General features: G+C 39.9%; 2 protein-coding genes across 5 annotated transcripts in view; both read left to right on the forward strand.

The window, feature by feature from the left end:
• csnk1g2b (casein kinase 1, gamma 2b) overlaps positions 1-8,847 on the forward strand; it is a 46,335-nt gene extending 37,488 nt beyond the window's left edge. For 2 of the 4 annotated variants that reach the window (XM_078258617.1, XM_078258618.1), the window contains exons 7-11: positions 751-835; positions 2,692-2,840; positions 3,105-3,188; positions 6,651-6,757; positions 7,675-8,847. In XM_078258617.1, the coding sequence (XP_078114743.1) occupies positions 751-835; positions 2,692-2,840; positions 3,105-3,188; positions 6,651-6,757; positions 7,675-7,729 (480 nt within the window). In that variant the 3' untranslated portion in view covers positions 7,730-8,847. Of the gene's footprint in view, positions 1-750; positions 836-2,691; positions 2,841-3,104; positions 3,189-4,527; positions 4,630-6,650; positions 6,758-7,674 lie in introns of all 4 variants that reach the window. The other 2 variants (XM_078258620.1, XM_078258619.1) reach the window with 2 other exon arrangements.
• Positions 8,848-8,943: 96 nt separating this feature from the next.
• On the forward strand, positions 8,944-18,063 carry mfsd12b (major facilitator superfamily domain containing 12b). The gene is made up of 9 exons (XM_078258616.1): positions 8,944-10,898; positions 12,620-12,830; positions 14,409-14,541; positions 14,620-14,805; positions 15,256-15,348; positions 15,464-15,556; positions 15,668-15,841; positions 16,794-16,888; positions 17,593-18,063. The coding sequence occupies exons 1-9, from the start codon at positions 10,628-10,630 to the stop codon at positions 17,726-17,728; spliced, it is 1,392 nt and encodes a 463-aa protein (XP_078114742.1). The 5' UTR covers positions 8,944-10,627; the 3' UTR covers positions 17,729-18,063.
• Positions 18,064-18,974: the final 911 nt, after the last annotated feature.

Below are 18,974 nucleotides of genomic sequence, written 5' to 3' on the forward strand. Positions count from 1 at the left end.
GTGAAGTGACCAGATGGAGTATAATGGTATACAATCCTGCAGGGTCATTGTTGTTTAAAGCAGTGGGTGAAGGATTATCATAACTAGACTGCTGATTAGTGGAAGAAGTTTTTCTAGTCTGATGAATCCAGGTTGGTAGTTGACAGTGGTAGATTGAGTGTGAGAATCTATCATGCATAGTTGAAAATGTACAGGCCAGTGGGTGAAGTGCAACCATTTTGGATGCTGGTATGAAGTGTGCATTTTAATGTCTATAGATTGACACTGTGTTACGCAAGTATACCATAATATCATGGCATACAAGACTTATCCATCATGTGTCCCCCAAGGAGAGTTCCCACATCATGGACATGAACTGACTACACAACCCCCTGATATGAACAACATTTTTATTGTTGTGACAAGTACCGATGTTTACATAGTCGGTTTAAACGTCATAATGCTACAGGTCCCTTTTTGGGTCCGTGCCATAGCCTGTGGCAAAAACTGTCTGGGATTGTACTGAACAGATGTTTCCATGTTTCTGGTGACTGGGGTGACAAAGCCGATTTTCACCAACACAAGCATCTCAGTGCTGTCCATATCTGTAATGGCTCAAGAATTCAGAATGACTTCCCAGAGAATTTGCATCTGACTTCAGCTCAGGTGCCCAATATGTAACACATTTGAATAATACACCTATTCGTTTACACCGCCCACAGCTTTGTATTTGCTCACATTTTGAGTGTAATATGTATTTTTCCCTTCTAGGCGGACACTTTGAAGGAGAGGTATCAGAAAATTGGAGACACCAAACGAGCGACACCTATTGAAGTGCTTTGTGAAAGCTTCCCTGGTCAGTAGAACCAACCATTTTGCTTTTGTTTACGGTGTTATTTAACCCTTGGATTTTTCATTTTTGCTGTCTTGATGCATATGGCATACATTTCGTCATGGGTGTGAGTTTTTAATTTTTTTATTTTGGAAGTCCAACCTCAGCTCCTATAATAAACGGTGTAGCCATAATACAGACACTAATGGCGCTTTTCCATTACGTGGTACCTGCTCGACTCGCCTCGACTCTACTCGCCTTTTTTGGTTTTCCATTACGAAAAAAAGTCCCTGGTACCTGCTAACAGGTACTTTTTTTTTAGTACCACCTCAGTCGAGGTTCCAAGCGAGCTGAGCCGATACCAAAAGGTGACGTGAAAGCGACAGAGGGGGGTGTCCTGAACAAACCCGCCATTTTTAAATAGTTTAGCCAGCTGTGGTTATTTTTGCTGCCTCTAGCTTCATTTGAAACAAAATGTGTCTTCTGGCTGTGGCAACAACAACACACCTTCCACGTTCTGTGTGTCGCGTTAGGTCACGGTAGTTTACTGCGGCGCCGCTATGACGACCAGCCACGCTGAGACAGTACTAAAATCTGCAATGGAAAACGGACGCACAGTGAGGCGAGTAGAGGCGAGGCGAGTCGAGCAGGTACTATGTAATGGAAAAACGCCATAAGAGCCTTAAGGATAAAAATATCCCCATTGAATCCCATTAAAATCGAATTTTTTGATCCCATGGCCATTACACCATAGAATTACGCATTCTATTATATCAGACTTTCAATCTAGAGCCCTGGCCTCGAAGTTGTTGTTTTTACTATTTTCCACCAGATTGAGCCATTTTGTCGTGTAAGCCCTATGGGGCAAATACTAGGGGTGCAATGGATCACAAAACTCACGGTTCGGATCAGGGATCGGATACATTTTCGGATCAGCACAAAAAAGGGGGCAATTTAAATGATTTATTAAAAATGTAACAACAATAACTTCTTTCACGAGTAAGTTGCTGTTAACAATTTTATTTTACAATAACTTTAAATGAGGTTTACTAGTTTCAAGTAAACGCAACATTCACGTCTGTGTTGTTTTTCCGACAACAGCCGTTGTCTTTTATCTCTTAGCTTTAGCGGCAGACCATTGTACGTCCCGGTGTTGGAATCCTCTACAGTGAAATACAGACACACTTTTACACCATCTAGCGGTCAGCATTTTAACCATGTTTAATCCAGCTACTAGCTAATGGTAACGTTAGGCTAACATCAGCGTTACCTGCTGCTGGAGAGAGTGTACCGTTAGTGTTAACATGCGTGACATGCAGCGATGCTTCTGTTGCCTCTAACGCCTGTTTCAGAGCATCAGAGAGCAGTGCAGGCATTTAAGTGGCACTGAAATCCGTGTTGCTATTCCGGTACCGGTTGTTTGAGAGAGAGAGAGAGAGAGTGAGAGTGAGAGTTTATCAGCCTACGTTAAGTAACAGCGACCGTAAAAAGGTATTCCGCACTATTATTATGGTTAAACTTTGCAATTGATCTGCGGTTCACATGCATTCCGAACTGTGAGTGATCAACTGTGGTCCGTTACACCACTAGCAAATACATAAATTATTCTGGTTTCCAATAGAGGCATTGCTGCGGTATTATGGAGCACTACAGTGTTTGATGCAATGCATCAATATGCATTTGGTAGTGATGATCAGGACTGAAGATGATTTAAAAGATTTAACTCCGTGAAAGTGGAAAATAATATTAATATATCACTTTATGGCAGTTTTGACTTCTACGGACATCAGATCAACTTTTATTAATGGGATGCACAAGGGTTAATTTCTTCATCATTCAACCAGATTAGTAATTTCATTATATGTTCTCTTTTGCTACAGAAGAGATGGCCACCTACCTGCGCTATGTGAGGAGGCTGGACTTCTTTGAGAAGCCTGATTATGACTACTTGAGGAAGCTCTTCACTGATCTGTTCGACAGGAATGGCTATGTCTTTGACTATGAATATGACTGGGTCGGCAAATCACTTGTGAGTGGCTCTTACCGAATCCACTCGTCCTTCCCCTCTGAAATCCTTTTGATTGGACTTTCACGGCCGCAGTTGCTTTATTGCTGTCACTGTAATAATCCGTCACTAGATTCGTCACTTCTTTCTGCAAACCCTGTTACGTAAAATTGCTCACTATGGGTGCTGAATATTTTAACATTTCTCTAAATTCAACACTAGTTTTTCCTCTTTGTTCCCTTTTTAAATTGTTCATTTTGACACTGATTGTTTTGTTGTTTCCCGCAGCCCACACCGATAGGCCCTATCCCCAGTGACGCGCCCCTGCAGCCCAGCAGCAGAGACAAAACACAACAGCAGACCAAAAACCAGGTGAGGTCATCAGCAGTAAAACACAACAAACACCACACCCACCCACCAATCTACAAACCAACCAACCAACTGACCAGCCAGCCAACCAGCCAACCCTGTCATTGAAGTTCCTCTGACTGGCTACTCTTGTTGTGTCCAAGTGTAATCAACTTCCTGGAGAAAATGGCTGCCTTTCAGTTCCACTTCTCCTTCGTTCCTGTTCCTGTCTACAGTCTGACTGCTCGGCAGGGACATCATCTTTCATCAAGACTTTTACAAAATTTATACTCTACCAGTAAATGAACCAACATGCATAATCATGAGGCAGGCTCTCCTGCTCCAGCTGCGAAACAAAGCACAGTTTTCGGCTTCAATTTATCCTTCACACCTTGCCACTCTAAGCTCCAGTCATTGCATGCATGAGTTGAAAATGCATATTGCATTGTTCATACCAGTAATGACAAACTATATGCTTAGTGTGTGACAAAGTGTTGACTTTGTTTTATTCCTTTTATTGGCATGCTATCCGAGCCTTGTTTTTGTTTGTTTAGTAGAGGGGCCATAATTCAAGAGTTTAAGTAGAAAATGATTTATGAAATCCTTCTGATAGACTCAAATAATGGTACCAATCATGTTGTTTCACTTGATGAGTCTGACTCAGTGTTTCCCGTAAAGCCAGACGGGGAGGTCATTAGATTTTATGATTGACTTATTAGAGTGGACTCTAACCTCTTTTTCACTGCTCTCCATTTAACGTGATTGGCTTGGCAACAACTTGCCACCTTTTTCTCTCAAAGCACCACCTCCAGTTCCATGCACGTTGCTCGTGACTGTAAAAACCTGTAACATCCTGGTTAAAACAGTCTTCTGCATTAAAAGAAAACGTGTTATGTGTCTCTGTAGGTTATATTTGTTGGTGGGAAGAGAAAAAGTATCATTTTAAGTCTGCAAAATTTGAGCCTCTAGTTGAAGTTCAAGTAATGCTGTTACCCAAATACCCAATAACATAGATACTTGTCTGTTCGTAGTGACTATGCAGTGCTAGTTGAGGTGATCAAGGCTGTTTTCTTTTACTCCTGCATGACTTTGTTAGTGTGTTGAGCTTTGCATAAATTTTTGCTTCCCTCTACTCTTCTATTAACATAGTTTGTCTTAACAAGCCTGCTTCTGCTTGGGAGAAGTCTTCTATAATTTTTTTGTTTTTGTTTTCATTCACTCCCCCTCCCCCTTGTCCCTTCTCCGTCACACAACTCTACCCTCAACCCCCTCCCACCACATTGCCTCACCTTCACCTGACAACCCCCCCCTTCTCACCACTTCACGAACACCTGCCTCAACACTTTTTGCTCTTTGCGTCAAGTCGCCTGAGCCCAAAGGAAGTGAGTCTCAGCCCACTCCAGTGACCAATAAGGAGACTCTGGGGTCACACCTCACAGCTGAGCGGCTGGGGGGCTCTGTTCAGGTACTGCTGCTGCTGCTGCTGCTCTGGTGGCTAATGCATGAAGCCATAGTTCTGAATGTGTCTGATTCCCCTCTCCCACTGACTCCATACTGTCTGCCTGTCAGAGGCTCTGTCTTCTCTTTTCGCTTCTCTCTCTCTCTCTCTCTCTCTCTCTCTCTCTCTCTCTCTCTCTCTCTCTGCATCAGACTGTTTGAATTCCTGTGTGTTAGTGCTTTGCCTGCTCTATTTGCTCTCACTGCTTTATTCGCCCCATCTGCTGTATAGAAAGCCCACAGGAAGGGTCATCCAACAAGATGACATCAAACAGCAACTGTCATGCAAACCTCACGACTAAAAGGTTCTTAAATCATTAGAAAAACACAAACTGATAGGCCAATAGCAGCGCAATAGATTTTAGTTTTTTCAGTTAGTATTTAAAAAAATGGATTGCATTCCAATTGTATATCAGTAGAAATCAGAGGCATCCGTAGTAAATGTGGCACAAATATGCCACCTAGTGTTAGCTAATAGAATTGCAACTTTTAAAGGATATGCTCACATTTCTCAAGTCTTAACAGTATTCACATGCCATTATGCACATTTGACCATTGACACAGGGTTTGTTTTGCTTGTTATAATTCCTCCTGTTCTAATGCGCTTCCAATGGAAGAGATGCGAGACAAGATTTACAGTCTTCGCTCTGGAAAAATGTATTCCAAAGTTTATCTAAAGCTGATGTGACACTTTAGCAGTTTGTTAGATCAAGTTGGTCTTTTCAGTATTGAATCCCCTCTTTGTTACCACAGACAGTGTTTCTGTGCTGAGCTGCAGTGGAGGGATAGCAACACAGAGGGAATGTTGTACTAAAAATAGTCTAACTGAAAGATATGCACTTGATGTGTCTAACTCAAGCTACTGGAACTTCATTTTAGCTTTAATTGAACCTTGGAACGTATATATTTACACAGATCGAGGACTCTGGATTTTATCCACCATCTTATAAACATTAGAAAAGGACCCCTTTAATGGGCAGTATGAAAAGGAAGACTGATTACAGCAAGCAAAACCTGTTTAAATGTCCATGTGGGCACCTGACTTTCGTGTTAAGACAAACACAAAAATGTGAACCTATACTCTAAACTTCTGTGAAGTTGCTTTACGCCAGGTTCACACTGCGATCTGTCAGTTCTCAGGCAAGAACTAGCTATTTCAATTTCTCCGCGCCGGGCAACACTTTCACTTCAACACTGTTCTGAACACACGTAGAGCTAATTTGTGTGTGTGTGCGTGCGTGCGTGCTCGTGTGTGCGTGCGTGCGTGCTCGTGTGTGTGCTCGTGTGTGTGTGCGTGCGTGCTCGTGTGTGTGCTCGTGTGTGTCTGCTTATCGATGTAACTCTCTGTTTAGACACAATTGACAAATATGTGGTTTAAGTAAAAAAAAAACACAATCCCGAACAGCAGTGATACCAGGCTATTTCTAAAAAATGTAGCCTAGTGGATGAGCAGACTTTAAAATGTCATGTCAAACCGGGGGAACTAAAACGTCTGGAGAACAGCAGGGACAGTGGCAGCAAAATCAAAAGGATTCATTTTCTCTCATTTATCAGAATCAGATCATTTATATGTATACTGTCTTTTATGTAGCGTATATATTAAATAATTTATCAGTGTGATTTCATGCCAGATACGCTCGCGGTACGTGGAAAAATAGACCAGACGCCAAAACTATCGCTGCAGAACGCAAGCCGCCTGTGGAGCTCGCGGCACGTCGCGTCCTATGTGAACGTCCCAATTGGTTAACATGGGTGCGAAAGGAAGCGGGCAGCAGTTTGCGGCCGTTTGCTGTGCTTTTGTGTGAACCCGGCGTTAGTCGGGGCATTCCAGGTTACGTGCTGAACTGCTCTCCTTATCTGAGAGAGGGCAGATCATTTGGGATATTCAAGAGTACATATTTTTATGTGAATGTTCATTTCCACCCTGCAGTCGGCGGCTCGAAGTGTATGTGTGTGTGAGCAGTCTGGTGTCCTTTTGTACTCGTGCAGGTGATGAGCTCAACGAATGGCGAGCTAAACACCGATGATCCCACAGCCGGACACTCCAACGCTCCCATCACCGCTCCCACCGAGGTTGAAGTGGCCGACGAAACCAAGTACGAACCCGCTGTCCACATGCTTAGAAGACAGTCCTGCTAGCCGTTGTTGGGTCTGGGTTTAATAGCATTTAAATGAGTTCAAATCCAGTGTGAAATTGGAAACAAATCTGAACCCTTTTTGCATTCCTTACTGAATCTCTTTAAGTTCAGCTATTGTTATTTGCGAGTACAATTTGGATGATTTCAACCAGTGAAAGTGAAACGTGTGACCAGTACATTGACATACATTCAAGAAACCAGGTTACGCAGGTAATCTTAGAATACCTTTGCAATGCATTGGTTACTGTAAATATGCGTATACATGCAGCAGATGAGTAAACTATTCTCCCTGACCTTATCTTGGAAGTATTACTTGCTGATTTTATCTCTAATAGTGATAGAAAACAGTGCTACGTTGCTTCCTGATCTAAATAAAAACAGCGCTTCAGCATTGGAAACCAACCTATTTAGACTGCGAGAGGCTACTTTGTGTTGGTTTTCGTCTTAGTCTAGCTTTGGATGGAATTATTTAAAATATGAGAATGCATCTCTATTGTCTCTCTCTAGTCTTTGTCAGGCACATGCATTACTTGTAAAAAGCATATTAGAAAACTACACGGGCCCCAGGAGAAATCTGTTTTCTGTAATCCGCTACCTCAACTACGGAAACTTTCTTGTTTATATGACATTTAAGTAATTTGGAGAAAGCCGTCAATGTGCATGTAAGTGCATGTAAACACACTGAACGTTTTCTACATCGCTCTTTGCTAAAAAAAAAAAAGAAGTGAAGTTAAGTGAATCTGGAAACCGGATCCAAAATTGAACCAGCGTTGAAACCCAACACTAACGAGCAGTGTGTTGAGTGCTGTTGATGTACCAATATCTAATTTCTGTAGATATGTCTCGAAATTATTTTTTCCTTTGTTTTCCTGCAGGTGCTGTTGTTTCTTCAAAAGGAGAAAGAGGAAAGCCCTCCAGAGGCACAAGTGAAAGAAGAGAACGGAGAGAACTTGAAACATTGTGGTCACTGTCAAGTTTTAAATGGAAGCAACTACACGGACTCCCTGTCCCTTATCTCTTTCCAGCTTCCCCCTCACCTCTTTATCCCTCTCACCTTATTCCCACTGTCACTGTACCCCTCTCCCCCCACCTCCTTGCGCTCGCTTTCACGTTCTCAGTGCTCCCCGGCTACTGGCGAGTTAAAGGAATGTTGCAGTCCCACTGACTCCACAACAGACTCTTGATTCCTTTATCAACGAAAAACAAACGTACCTGCATTACAACGGGGGAGGGGCTTGAGAAAAAGTATATTAAAAAAAAAAGCTGTAACAATGACACAACATGTAACACTCGAATACCGTGGTGTGAATATGAAAAAAGAAACTGTTTGAAACAGTTCTGTATTCTAGATTCCATAAGAACGCGTGTTGTTCCAACAGTCAGCTGTTGATCAGGGGGAACCAGTTGAGTGGTTCAAGTGAAAGAAATCTGCTCCTTTTAGGAAAATGTTTTTTGTTTGTTTTTCTTTTCTTCCTTTGGTGTGTTTTGGGATCAAGGTAAAGAGGAAACGGTGAACTATGCTAACGTTAAATCTGAGCGACGCAGCATTTCATCTACAAAACAGAATTTGGAGGATTTTAATGTTTGTTTTTTTGTAATTGAATCCTCAGTTTTCAAAATCAAATCCCTGCATTGAAAACTTATTTTTATGTTGTAGTGTTTCTGGAGTTCAATTCTTTTCCTCACTCTGGCTTTCTTTTTCTCTGTCAACGTGGACTTTGTAGCACAGTCACTGGGCTCAGGTACTGTGGAAGATTGAGAGAAACAGATATTAAGCTCTCTTATTATTATTGCACTTTTGGGAAAAAAAACAATTACAGTGGAAAACTTTAGGTTTGAAATTAACAATTAAGAAAACAACTTAATAAAGACTGATCTAGGAAGAGTCCTTCACAACGCTTATATCTGAGTTAAGGCTGAAAAATGTTGTCGATTTACATGGAAGAAAAAAAAAAAGATATGTCTTTCGATTTTTATTTCTTACATCAAAATAATTTACCAGGAAATCATAGTTTGTGCCTTTCTAAGTAAAATGTTTAAAGCTCAAATGAGTGTCCCGCAATGGCATTTTGTGTGTGTGTGTGTGTGTGTGTGTGTGTGTGTGTGTGTGTCAGTCACTTGCTCTCACAAACAGCATACATCCCTTCATCCTCTGCTGTCACAATCGACACATCTGTACAATGGTGTTTGGTTTGGAGGGCGATCAGGACTGGTGTTTGTGCATGTGTGTAAGAGGTCTAATAGACAACCCAAATCTGTGTGAACCATTGTTTCATTTTGTCAGGAGGTAACAGACAGACATGCAGCGCAATGAGGTTTACTTGTTCATGAGGTACTTCATGTCTGAAGTTAATGGGCTGCTGTTTCTGAGCCTGAAAACAAAGGAACCTTCTTAAAAGTCAAGGGGGGGGGGAGAAACAATTGCCCTTTTTTTGAGTTCATTGCTGCTGCCTGCTCATAACTGTAGTGTCGCGTAGGACTGAAACTAATGATTATTTTCATTATCGATTAATCTGCTGCCTATTTTCTCGATTAATCGAATAATCATTTGGACTATAAACCGTCAGAAAACCCACATTATTTTATCCTAGGCCCCACATCATCAAATATCCTGTTTATTGTCTGACTCGCAGTCTAAAACACTAAATTATTCAATTTACAAAGGAATACTCCAGCGATTTTAATATTGTGCTTGCATAAAGTTGGGGGACTCACGAGGCAGATTTTTATTTTTTTTTTAAAGGTGGAAAATCGAAGCAGCAGGAGCCAAGATAACTTGACTAGCATGGGTCAAATTCCAAAGACACTGGATCCTACATTTCCCACAATGCAACTGAATGTTTTTATTTTTTATTAAATATTTCCTTCATTCTAAACACCGCCCACCCCCCTTCCCTCCCTCCGTAAAACCCCACATGCCCTGTTTGTAACGCAGGCTTTCTGTCAAGCCCAGAAAGAGAGACTATGGCATCATCAGGGTTATGTTTCTCAGACTTTAGAGCGCTCCCCACAGAGCTGAATAGCTGATCTTCATGTATAAAATCAGTGGAGGTGCCCCTTTAAAAACACTTGAACCTCATTGTTATGATTCATACAAGTTTAACTTTTGATTTTAAGATTGCACAACAATGACTGACCAGTAATGTCACCACTGTGTGATGAGAATCATGACCATGACCCCGACACGTGTGTCTTACAGAAGGGCAATATTGCAAATGTGTAAATCCGTACTGATGGATTGAAAACAAATGGGCTACTTGACATCCGAGGCCAGTTGAGGTGCTAAAATTCCGAATTAATGTCACGTCAGGAACAAACTGTATTTGATAAGGGTATTGTAACTCACGAGTTTTTAAAGCCACTCATAATCACGGCTTGGTTATTCATCTAATATAGACTACACCGGAGCCGTGTACATTGCGGAGCTGCATAATAACTTTAAAGACAAAACCGATCTCCAGATGCTCCGAGGATGACATGTTGCACCAGCGCGCTTTTTTTTTTACGCGTGAAGTTGTTGGTGTGAGTTAAGTGCTGCTGATAGCTAAAAAAAAAAAAAGAAGCTTTTGTTGGAGCATTAATTTATTCCGCTGAAAGCTAAACCGGTTCAGCTGACCAGCTTGGGGACACAGCTTGGCATAATCCATTACACTAAGTTTATTATGTGCTTTATAATTAAGGATATTTTTTGAGATCCTCAGACCAAGGTTGAACTGTGTTTTTGCTCGTCTGTTAGTGTAACAAATTGCATTATGTATTTGTAAATATGACCTCGACAGAGCTCTACTTGTGAATAAAGGAAGTTTTATCACAGGACTCAAATCAATCATGGAGAAGTTTGTACGTGCTGAACGCTCTTTAGCAGTCTGCAGGCGGTTATGTTACGCAGCAGGACATTTTCTAAACGACCTGTGCGCCTCTATGTGGTTCACCTATCTGCTGGTCTACCTCCACTCCGTGCTAGGCTTCCAGAGCACCTATGCAGGTGTGCTGCTGCTGATTGGTCAGATAGCGGACGGGGTCTGCACGCCTCTGGTTGGATATGGATCTGACAGAATAGCGTGCATTTACGGCAAGAGAAAATCCTGGCACCTATTGGGTAAGTATGAGAAACGAATTTGACTTAAGTACAAGTAGACTATTTCCAGCTAAATGCACTTAAAGTAGGCCTATAAACAGTGATGAAAGAAGTATTCCGATCTTTTACTAAAGCAAAATAGGCCTACTCTGCTACAAGTTAAAGTCCTGCATTCAAAACTTTACTCAAGTAAAACTACAAAAGTAGGCTATTAGCATTAAAATGCGCTTAAAGTACCAAAAGTAAGTACTCATGCAGAAATGGCCTAAAGCCTATATCATAATTTATTAGTTGATTTATATTTTGTAACAAACTAAATCTTCAAAGTAATTAAAGCTATCAACTAGGCCTAAATGTAGTAGAGTAAAACGTGGAATATATGCCTTTTAAATAGTGAGGTGGAAGAAGTACAAAGTTGCATACAATGAAAACTTAAGTAAAGTACAAGTACAGCCAAATTGTACTAAGGTACCATACTTGAGTAAATGTAGTAGTTACATTCCACCGCTGCTAATTCAGAATGGCCCCTTGAGTATTATTGGATTATTATCATTGTTGCTGCAACATGAATGTGTAAGCAGCATTTAATGTAGGCTTGTAGCTGGTTGAAATGGAGCTAATTTTTACACAGCCTACTTTTAGTTTAACCTTTAACAATTCAAATATTATTAGTTGATAATATAAGTACCTGTCTAAAATGTATTACAGTTAATTGTCCTTAAATGTAGTGGAGTATAGCATAAAATGGAAATACTTAAGAAAAGTAGCCTAGCCTATAAAACAAAATTGTAGCCTATTTAAGTAAAAGTGCTTAGTTACTTTCGACCAGCGGTGGAAGAAGTATTCAGAGCCTATACTTAAGTAAAAGTACTAATTCCACACTGTAAAAATACTGGTTCAGTTTAGTTCGGCTTGTTCCTGTTTTGAATGACATTTCTGTCAATTTAGGGGTGGTTGGGTAGGGGGGTGAATGGGGTTGGGAGGTGGGGGGGGGGAAATTGTGTTATATGTGTATATCTGTGTGTGTGTGTGGGGGGGGTTGTATGAAGCACTTTGTGCTATATTTTTATGTATGACAAATGCTATATAAATAAAGTCTGATTGATTGACAAAAGTCCTGCATTGAAAATGTTACTTAAAGGTGCTGTAGGTAGGATTGGGAAGATCCAGGATTTAGCCAAAAGAAATTGAACATCAACAACTTCTCAGTCCCTCCTGCTTTCTGATAAAGCCCAAAACGTTCTCCTAAGCCCCTCCCCCAACAAGGGAGAATTAATGCATGTGCATGAGCAGTGATTGACACACAGTTAGACACGATTGATCGTTTCCAGTTTCTAAAATGTCAGGATTTTTAAACTTAGTGTTTAATCGTCTAATCATCTCAGCAGCACTTGTTTTTTATAAACTGTTTAATGTGCAAATATCTTAATTTGTAAAGTCACTAGTAACTAAAGCTGTCAGATTAATGTAGTGGAGTTAAAAGTACAACATTTCTCTCTGAAATATAGTGGAGTAGAAGTAGAAAGTGGCATGAAAAGAAAAAACTCAAAGTACAATTACCTCAAATTTGTACTTAAGTACAGTACTTGAGTAAATGTACTTCTTTACATTCCACCACTGCTTTCGACCACTGATGTTATATGTCCCACAGCCAAAGAAATGTTTTAGTGACACCATAATAATAAAAATAATAATAATTATTATAATAGGCCTGTTTATTTTGTTCCCTCTTTACTTTCTAGGAACTATTTGTGTTGTTGTATCTTTCCTCTTCATTTTCAACCCCTGCCTGGCCTGTAACGACAACACTCCTCAGTGGGCTCGGATTCTTTACTTCTCCCCCTTTATCATCGTCTTCCAGCTCGGCTGGGCAGCCACTCAGATCTCACACCTGTCCCTGATCCCAGAGCTCGTGTCCAGCGAGAGCGCCAAGGTGGAGCTCACTGCGTACAGGTCAGATGACGTCATCACGGTCTCATCTTAGTTACTCGCGTTTTAAAATGTACAAAACTGTCATTTTGTATTTTAAAGGAAAGGTAAGCTCTTTCATGTTGACATGGAAACACATTTGCTCTGATTGAAATTTAGCTTGAAAGGAAAAGTTTAAGTTTAAGATTTTTCGAAATGCATTTGACTTCACTTGTCAGGCAACCAGCGTGGACTGACATCCCTTTAGCTAACATCTCGCTCAGCTAGCAGATTAGATTTATGAAGTGTGCACATATCATACACACATGGGGTTTGTTTGTTCAACTTTGTAAAAGCATTAGTGATTAGTCTTTGATTATAAATGGAAATTCTAAATGACAGGAAGGGACAATATAAGTGTTGGGCGTACAGATGTCTTACCATCCCAATTGAAATAGCGAATTGTATTTGTTACACTTCGGATTTTGTCTGAATTAAACAAACAAGGGTTTAGAGGTGCTGGAAGGTGGATTATGTTGCCTTTGGACAGAGCCAGGTGAGCTGTTTCCACTCCAGTCTTCAAGCTGAACTAGCTAAGCTAACTGGCTGAAGTAACAAGTGGTATCTTTTAATGATGTAGTCTATCTCTCGGCCAGAAAGCAAATATAGATAGACCCCATGAGTTAGACTCATAGAGATAAAATGGATTTTTCATTTCTATGGTAAGACTATTTCCAAAATGTCTACTATTCCTTTAACGTTGTTTGCCTTGCAATGATCACCGGATTATGATAACTTTATAGGGAAAATACAGATGAATTTAATACTGATTTTCCACTGACTTTAACAGTAAAATTAGTATCTACAGACACAAAGAGACATTACAAATTTAGCTTTTTGCTGTCGGTTCATAAATTAGGGACTGACCCTATGGGTCATAGTATGGATGTATTATGATTTGTTTAACACAATGGTCACCATTTCTTAGTTTTTCCTTTACAAGGAATCTCTGATGCTGAATTTCACAGTTGTTGAGCAGTCACATAATTCCATTCATAATTCCCTCTCAATCATAGAGGAAGCCAACCTGGTGTGACTGGACTGGTGCACTGGTTTTCCAAAAACAGGCCGCATGAAGACAGAATCAGACACTCAGGCAAAAACGCCAGTCTGCCCATTCATTTAAATGGGTTAGGGTTACATTACAGTTTTTAGACTGATATACTTTTATGGAAATATGAAAACATGAACAATGGTGTCAGTTCTTCCATTGTTCCATGTCTCCTATTGCCTCTGTGCAACCCTCTTCTCATTCCTATCCTTAAAAAAGTTGTCATAACTAAAAGAGTAGAGCTGAGGAATGTCTTTTCTACGATACAATATTTCTACAACATTGGATTCATTTCACAGGCCATTATTATGCCAGTGGAAGTGAAACAATAAGGCAGAAATTCCCAGTGAAAAGAGAAGTAACTGTCATTTTATCATGTTGTCCAGAGCAGCTCAAATCTCAAATATAGAAGCAAGAACAAAATGCCTATGTTTCTTTTTGTTATCATTCCTTTAAAGCTGTAACAACCAAGTTACCGTTTGATTGTGTCAATTATATTCTTCCTTGTGTAGGTATGCCTTTACTGTGGTGGCCAATATTACAGTATACACTGTGGCCTGGCTGCTCTTTCACTTCCAGTCTCAGCTAAATGTGGACCCTGACAACACAGATAACTTGGGCCAGGTGGACATCCCTCTGTTCAGGGTAAAAGAGACGCCAGAGAGATAATACAGTTGTGTAAAATCACTATTTTCTATCTTATCTCTCTTTCTCTGTCCGTAGACGCTGGCCCTCATTATGCTGGGTATTGGAGCTTTATTCTCCCTGATATTCCATATCGGCACCAAAGAGAAGGTGTCAGCCTCGAGGTGCGAGGATCAGCTGCTCATACCTTCCCCTTCCCAGGAAGTTTTGCCTCGTCCTATATTTCAGTGGAAGCATTGGCTGAAGGAGCCCTCCTTCTACCAGGTGAATATGTGCTGGGTAACTTTCTGCTGATTCAGAACATTTCTCAACCCTTTTCTCACAGGGAATGGCAACCACTCTGAATATAGTTTGTTGTTGGAGTTAAATTATAGGTACTTACAACATCGCAGCTTACCATTTTGCAATCCAACCTGTCGTGTGTCAAACACAACAGGGCTATTATCACAGGTTATAATAATATAAAATAATATTTAATAACTTCAGCATTGAATGATTGGTCAAATTCTTAGTCTTGTTAACTTAAAAAAAAAAATCAGATTTCCTTATTTAAATCACAGTTTCGGTCATTGTAGACTGTATTTAAATCAACTTTGTGTTAAGTAAAACAGTGATGCGTTTGAGAAGTATTTTGGTATGAAATGACTGAATTTGTTTGCAAAAACACTGGATTGGTCCTTTGAATCTTGTTTCCTTTGATTGATTTTGTACCAGGTGGCTTTCTTGTACATGTGCACCAGATTAATAGTCAACTTATCTCAGACCTACATCTCAGTTTACCTCACCGACTCACTGATGTTACCAAAGGTAAGGCTACACAGTTTGTAATGAGTTTACATGAGTTTGTAACTCATTATGTAGCCTCGGTTTGTCAAACATCTGTGTTGCAATTTAAATACTTTTCTCCCTCCTCTCTCCTGAGAACTTCATTGCCATCATACCTCTGGTGATGTATGTCAGTGGTTTTGTTTGCTCTCTGGCCATGAAACCAGTCAGCAAGCTCATAGGAATCAGTGTGAGTCTCTCCCTAACAAGATGCATACATTTCATATATGTTGCATGATTAATAAATTAGTGATTAGAAAGAAAAGTTATATTGAAATGAAATGTATTTATTCGTTGTCAGATTACCTATTTGGTCGGCCTGTTGTTGGTGCTGGGCTTCGCCACCTGGGTGTTAGTGGACAAGAGCATGGGAGCTGAGAGGATCTATGTAGCAGCCATGCTGCTGGGAGCCGGTTCGGCTACAATCCTAGTCATGTCTCTGTCCATGACGGCCAAACTCATCGGGGAGCAGACGGTAGGTGGAGAGGAACTAACCTACAACAGTTTATAGCTTGTAGGAGAGATGTTGCATAAAGGAATTAAAGAGGATAAGGCTGGCCATATGCTATATTTTCCTTGTTATCAACAAATCTCATTAAAAAGCTAATTAGAATAATGAATTGGTCATATCCTATTCACACTGTTGCACTGAGTAACATGTTCCTTCATTACGATGAACACAGGCACTGCAGTTTATTAGGAGTCAATCCCACATACACACTAGAGCACCAAATGTGTATTTTATCCGCAGCTGAAAATAGTCCACAACATGCAAAATTGACTTCTGCTTGAGAAACGGGCCTTTAAACTATATATTTGTGACCCTGTTGTTAAAGATTTACATTTTCAGTAGGAACGAATGGGCTTGTGACTGCCACGGACAAGGATGGGAAGACAAAAAAGTACTGATCGACAGACTTGGTTGGTGTTGGTCTTTTAATGGGATTTGTTGAAAATAATATTGAATAATTTTAATAAAATATAGAATAATGCTAGCCCTATCTTTTAAATTAGGAGAATTTGGGCAACAGTTGAGTCCCATGGCTGGGTTGACAGTTACAACACAGTAGTTTACTAGTGTGCCAAAAATCGTCTTTGAAAAAGCTTAAATACATCAGGGAATAAATACAAAAAATCGCATGATACTTAAAAGTAAGTATGTTAGTTGCACTTTGTGGTTAATGTTCAAGACAAAGCTGTCATTAAATGGGAGGGTTATCACAGCACATTACATTTACTGCTGTCACATCTCACACTGTCTGAAAAAAAAAAAAGAATGAAAATGCCAGATAAATGCTCACAGTCTATTGTGTATCTTATTCACAAAGAAGAATGCTGTGAAGAACTGTGTGGGTTTTTTAGATGGATTTTATTCCTTTGTGCTTTGCTGCAGCGACTATATCTTTGATCTCTGTCTTTTTTGGCAGCAAAGTGGAGCCTTTGTTTATGGATTGATGAGCCTCACCGACAAGTTTGCTAATGGTGTGGGGATCGTCCTCATCCAGAGCATACGACCATGCAGGTGAGTCTCTCAATGTGACTGACACCCTGCTGTCTGAAGCAGTCCTTTCACTGACACTCTGTTTAAAATAAAAGTTTGGAGAAAGCTGTCAGAAAAAGCGTAGGCATTCCCCACAGACAGATAAACCACAAAACTTTTCTCCCTGGCAGGATGAGGTGAATGCTGGGTAACATGTTCCCTACATTACGATGAACATGGGCACTGTAGTTTATTTTCAATTCCACGTACACCGCCCAGCTGCTTGAAACACTCACTAGAGCACCAAATTTGTAATAATCCACTGTTGAAAATAGTCCCGAACAAAATGCACTATTTACTCCTGCTTGCTAAAACATAGTGCCCAGCTGTTATAGGTAATTACTTAGACTTAAATTATTTAACAATATATGTGTGACTTGTTTAATATTTACATCTTCAATAGGAACTAATGGACTTCAATGGAAGTGTGGTATTAGGAGTTATGATTGGCTTGTGTATTTTAATGCAATTTGCTGCCAGTAAGATATAAAATAACACCAGCCTTATCCTTCAACTTATGACTATGTGTATGTTTTATTTTCCGAAATGAATTCACTAAATGGAGGATTTTTTTCTTACACACATTGCACACAGTTGACCTTTCACTTCTCAACAACCATAACGTTGCTGCTTTTTTCCACAGTTTAACAAAAGCTACTCGTATTTTCTTTTCTTCTCTCTAACAGCACAGGTGTCTGCTGCCCAGACTGTGTTTGGTTTTATCGTGACGTCATGGCGATGGTAACCGGGGGCATGGGTGTGGCTGCAGCATTTTGCCTGTTCACTCTTCTAATCTGTCCAATCAGGATAGGAAGATGTTAGGGGTTCAAAGTCTGCACTACACATGCCATGCTGCCACCTAGTGTATGAATCTGTAACTACTCTGCTTTATATAGGGCAGGGGTCTTCAACGATTTTTAGACCAAGGACCCCTTCGCTGAAAGACAGACGGAGCACGGACCTCCTAATACATATATTGTATAAAATAGAGTTGAATATTAAACTGGGCCAAATGTCCAATACACTATCTGGAGTAGAAAACATATTGGATTTGGAGCTGGAGATTGTGCCCTGTATCCCTTATTTTCCTCCTGTGGATTACATAATGTCTCCATTTTCTATTTGTTGTAAAAGTGAAAACTAATAAATGTATTGCAAATGCGATCCAATCTCTGCCTCAGCTTTCTACTGTGAATAAAGCTGAATGTTTTCATTGACCTGGCAGCAATTGTGGCGCTGATCCAAGGATTGAACTAGGTGAACCTAAATCATATCGGTCAACTTTTCTCTATGTAAGATTAATTAAAACATCTGCACCAGTTTGATTTGAGTGACCACAGACCCCAATATGGTGATGTTGACTCAATTCTGATGACTCAAAATTGAGTGTTAACAGGTTTCTCATTGAATCTGACTTTACAGCTGTCTAAAGATTACATTTATGAAGGGAAACCCACATAAAAACACTTTCCTTCTGATACCACAATGTAAGAACTTCATTGCAAGTAAAAGTCCTGCATTGAAAATGTTACTTAAGTAAAAGTATAAGTCATCAGGAAAATGTAATCAATGCAAAGAAATGGCCTCTGTGACTGTTGTACTATTGTTTTTGATATCATTGGATTATTGTTACTCATGCATTAATGTAAAAGCAGGATTTTATTGATTTTATTTACTGTAGTTGGTTGAGGTGGAGCTAATTTACAACTATTTTGTGCAGGACTGAAACTAATGATTATTTGCATTATGGATTAATCTGCTGCTTATTTTCTCCATTAATAAATTAATTTGTTTGGTTTGTAAAAATGAAATGCTCATCACAATTACCCAAAGTAACACCTTCACAATGCTTGTGCAAAACAGCGTACTTGCCAGTTCATTTTCTGTCAATCAACTAATAGTTTCAGCTGTAGCCTAATTGTATAAACTTTTGGGTAGGCCTACTTTAATTTATAATAAAACATATTTTATAAGCTCTACATATGTTTTGTATGCAAAAATATCGATCAGTAAAGTAACAAGTAACTAAAGTTGTGAAATAAATGTAGCGGAGTTGAAAGTAGCCTAC

The sequence above is a fragment of the Sander vitreus genome, chromosome 9, assembly GCF_031162955.1.
Source record: "Sander vitreus isolate 19-12246 chromosome 9, sanVit1, whole genome shotgun sequence".
In the NCBI taxonomy this organism is placed as follows: domain Eukaryota; kingdom Metazoa; phylum Chordata; class Actinopteri; order Perciformes; family Percidae; genus Sander; species Sander vitreus.

Coding starts and splice junctions, on each gene's coding strand:
- mfsd12b (XM_078258616.1), top strand. CDS start 10,628: ATGGAGAAGTTTGTACGTGCTGAACGCTCTTTAGCAGTCTGCAGGCGG. Junction 14,806..15,255: donor AGGAGCCCTCCTTCTACCAG/GTGAATATGTGC, acceptor ATTTTGTACCAG/GTGGCTTTCTTGTACATGTG. Junction 15,349..15,463: donor ACTCACTGATGTTACCAAAG/GTAAGGCTACAC, acceptor CTCTCTCCTGAG/AACTTCATTGCCATCATACC.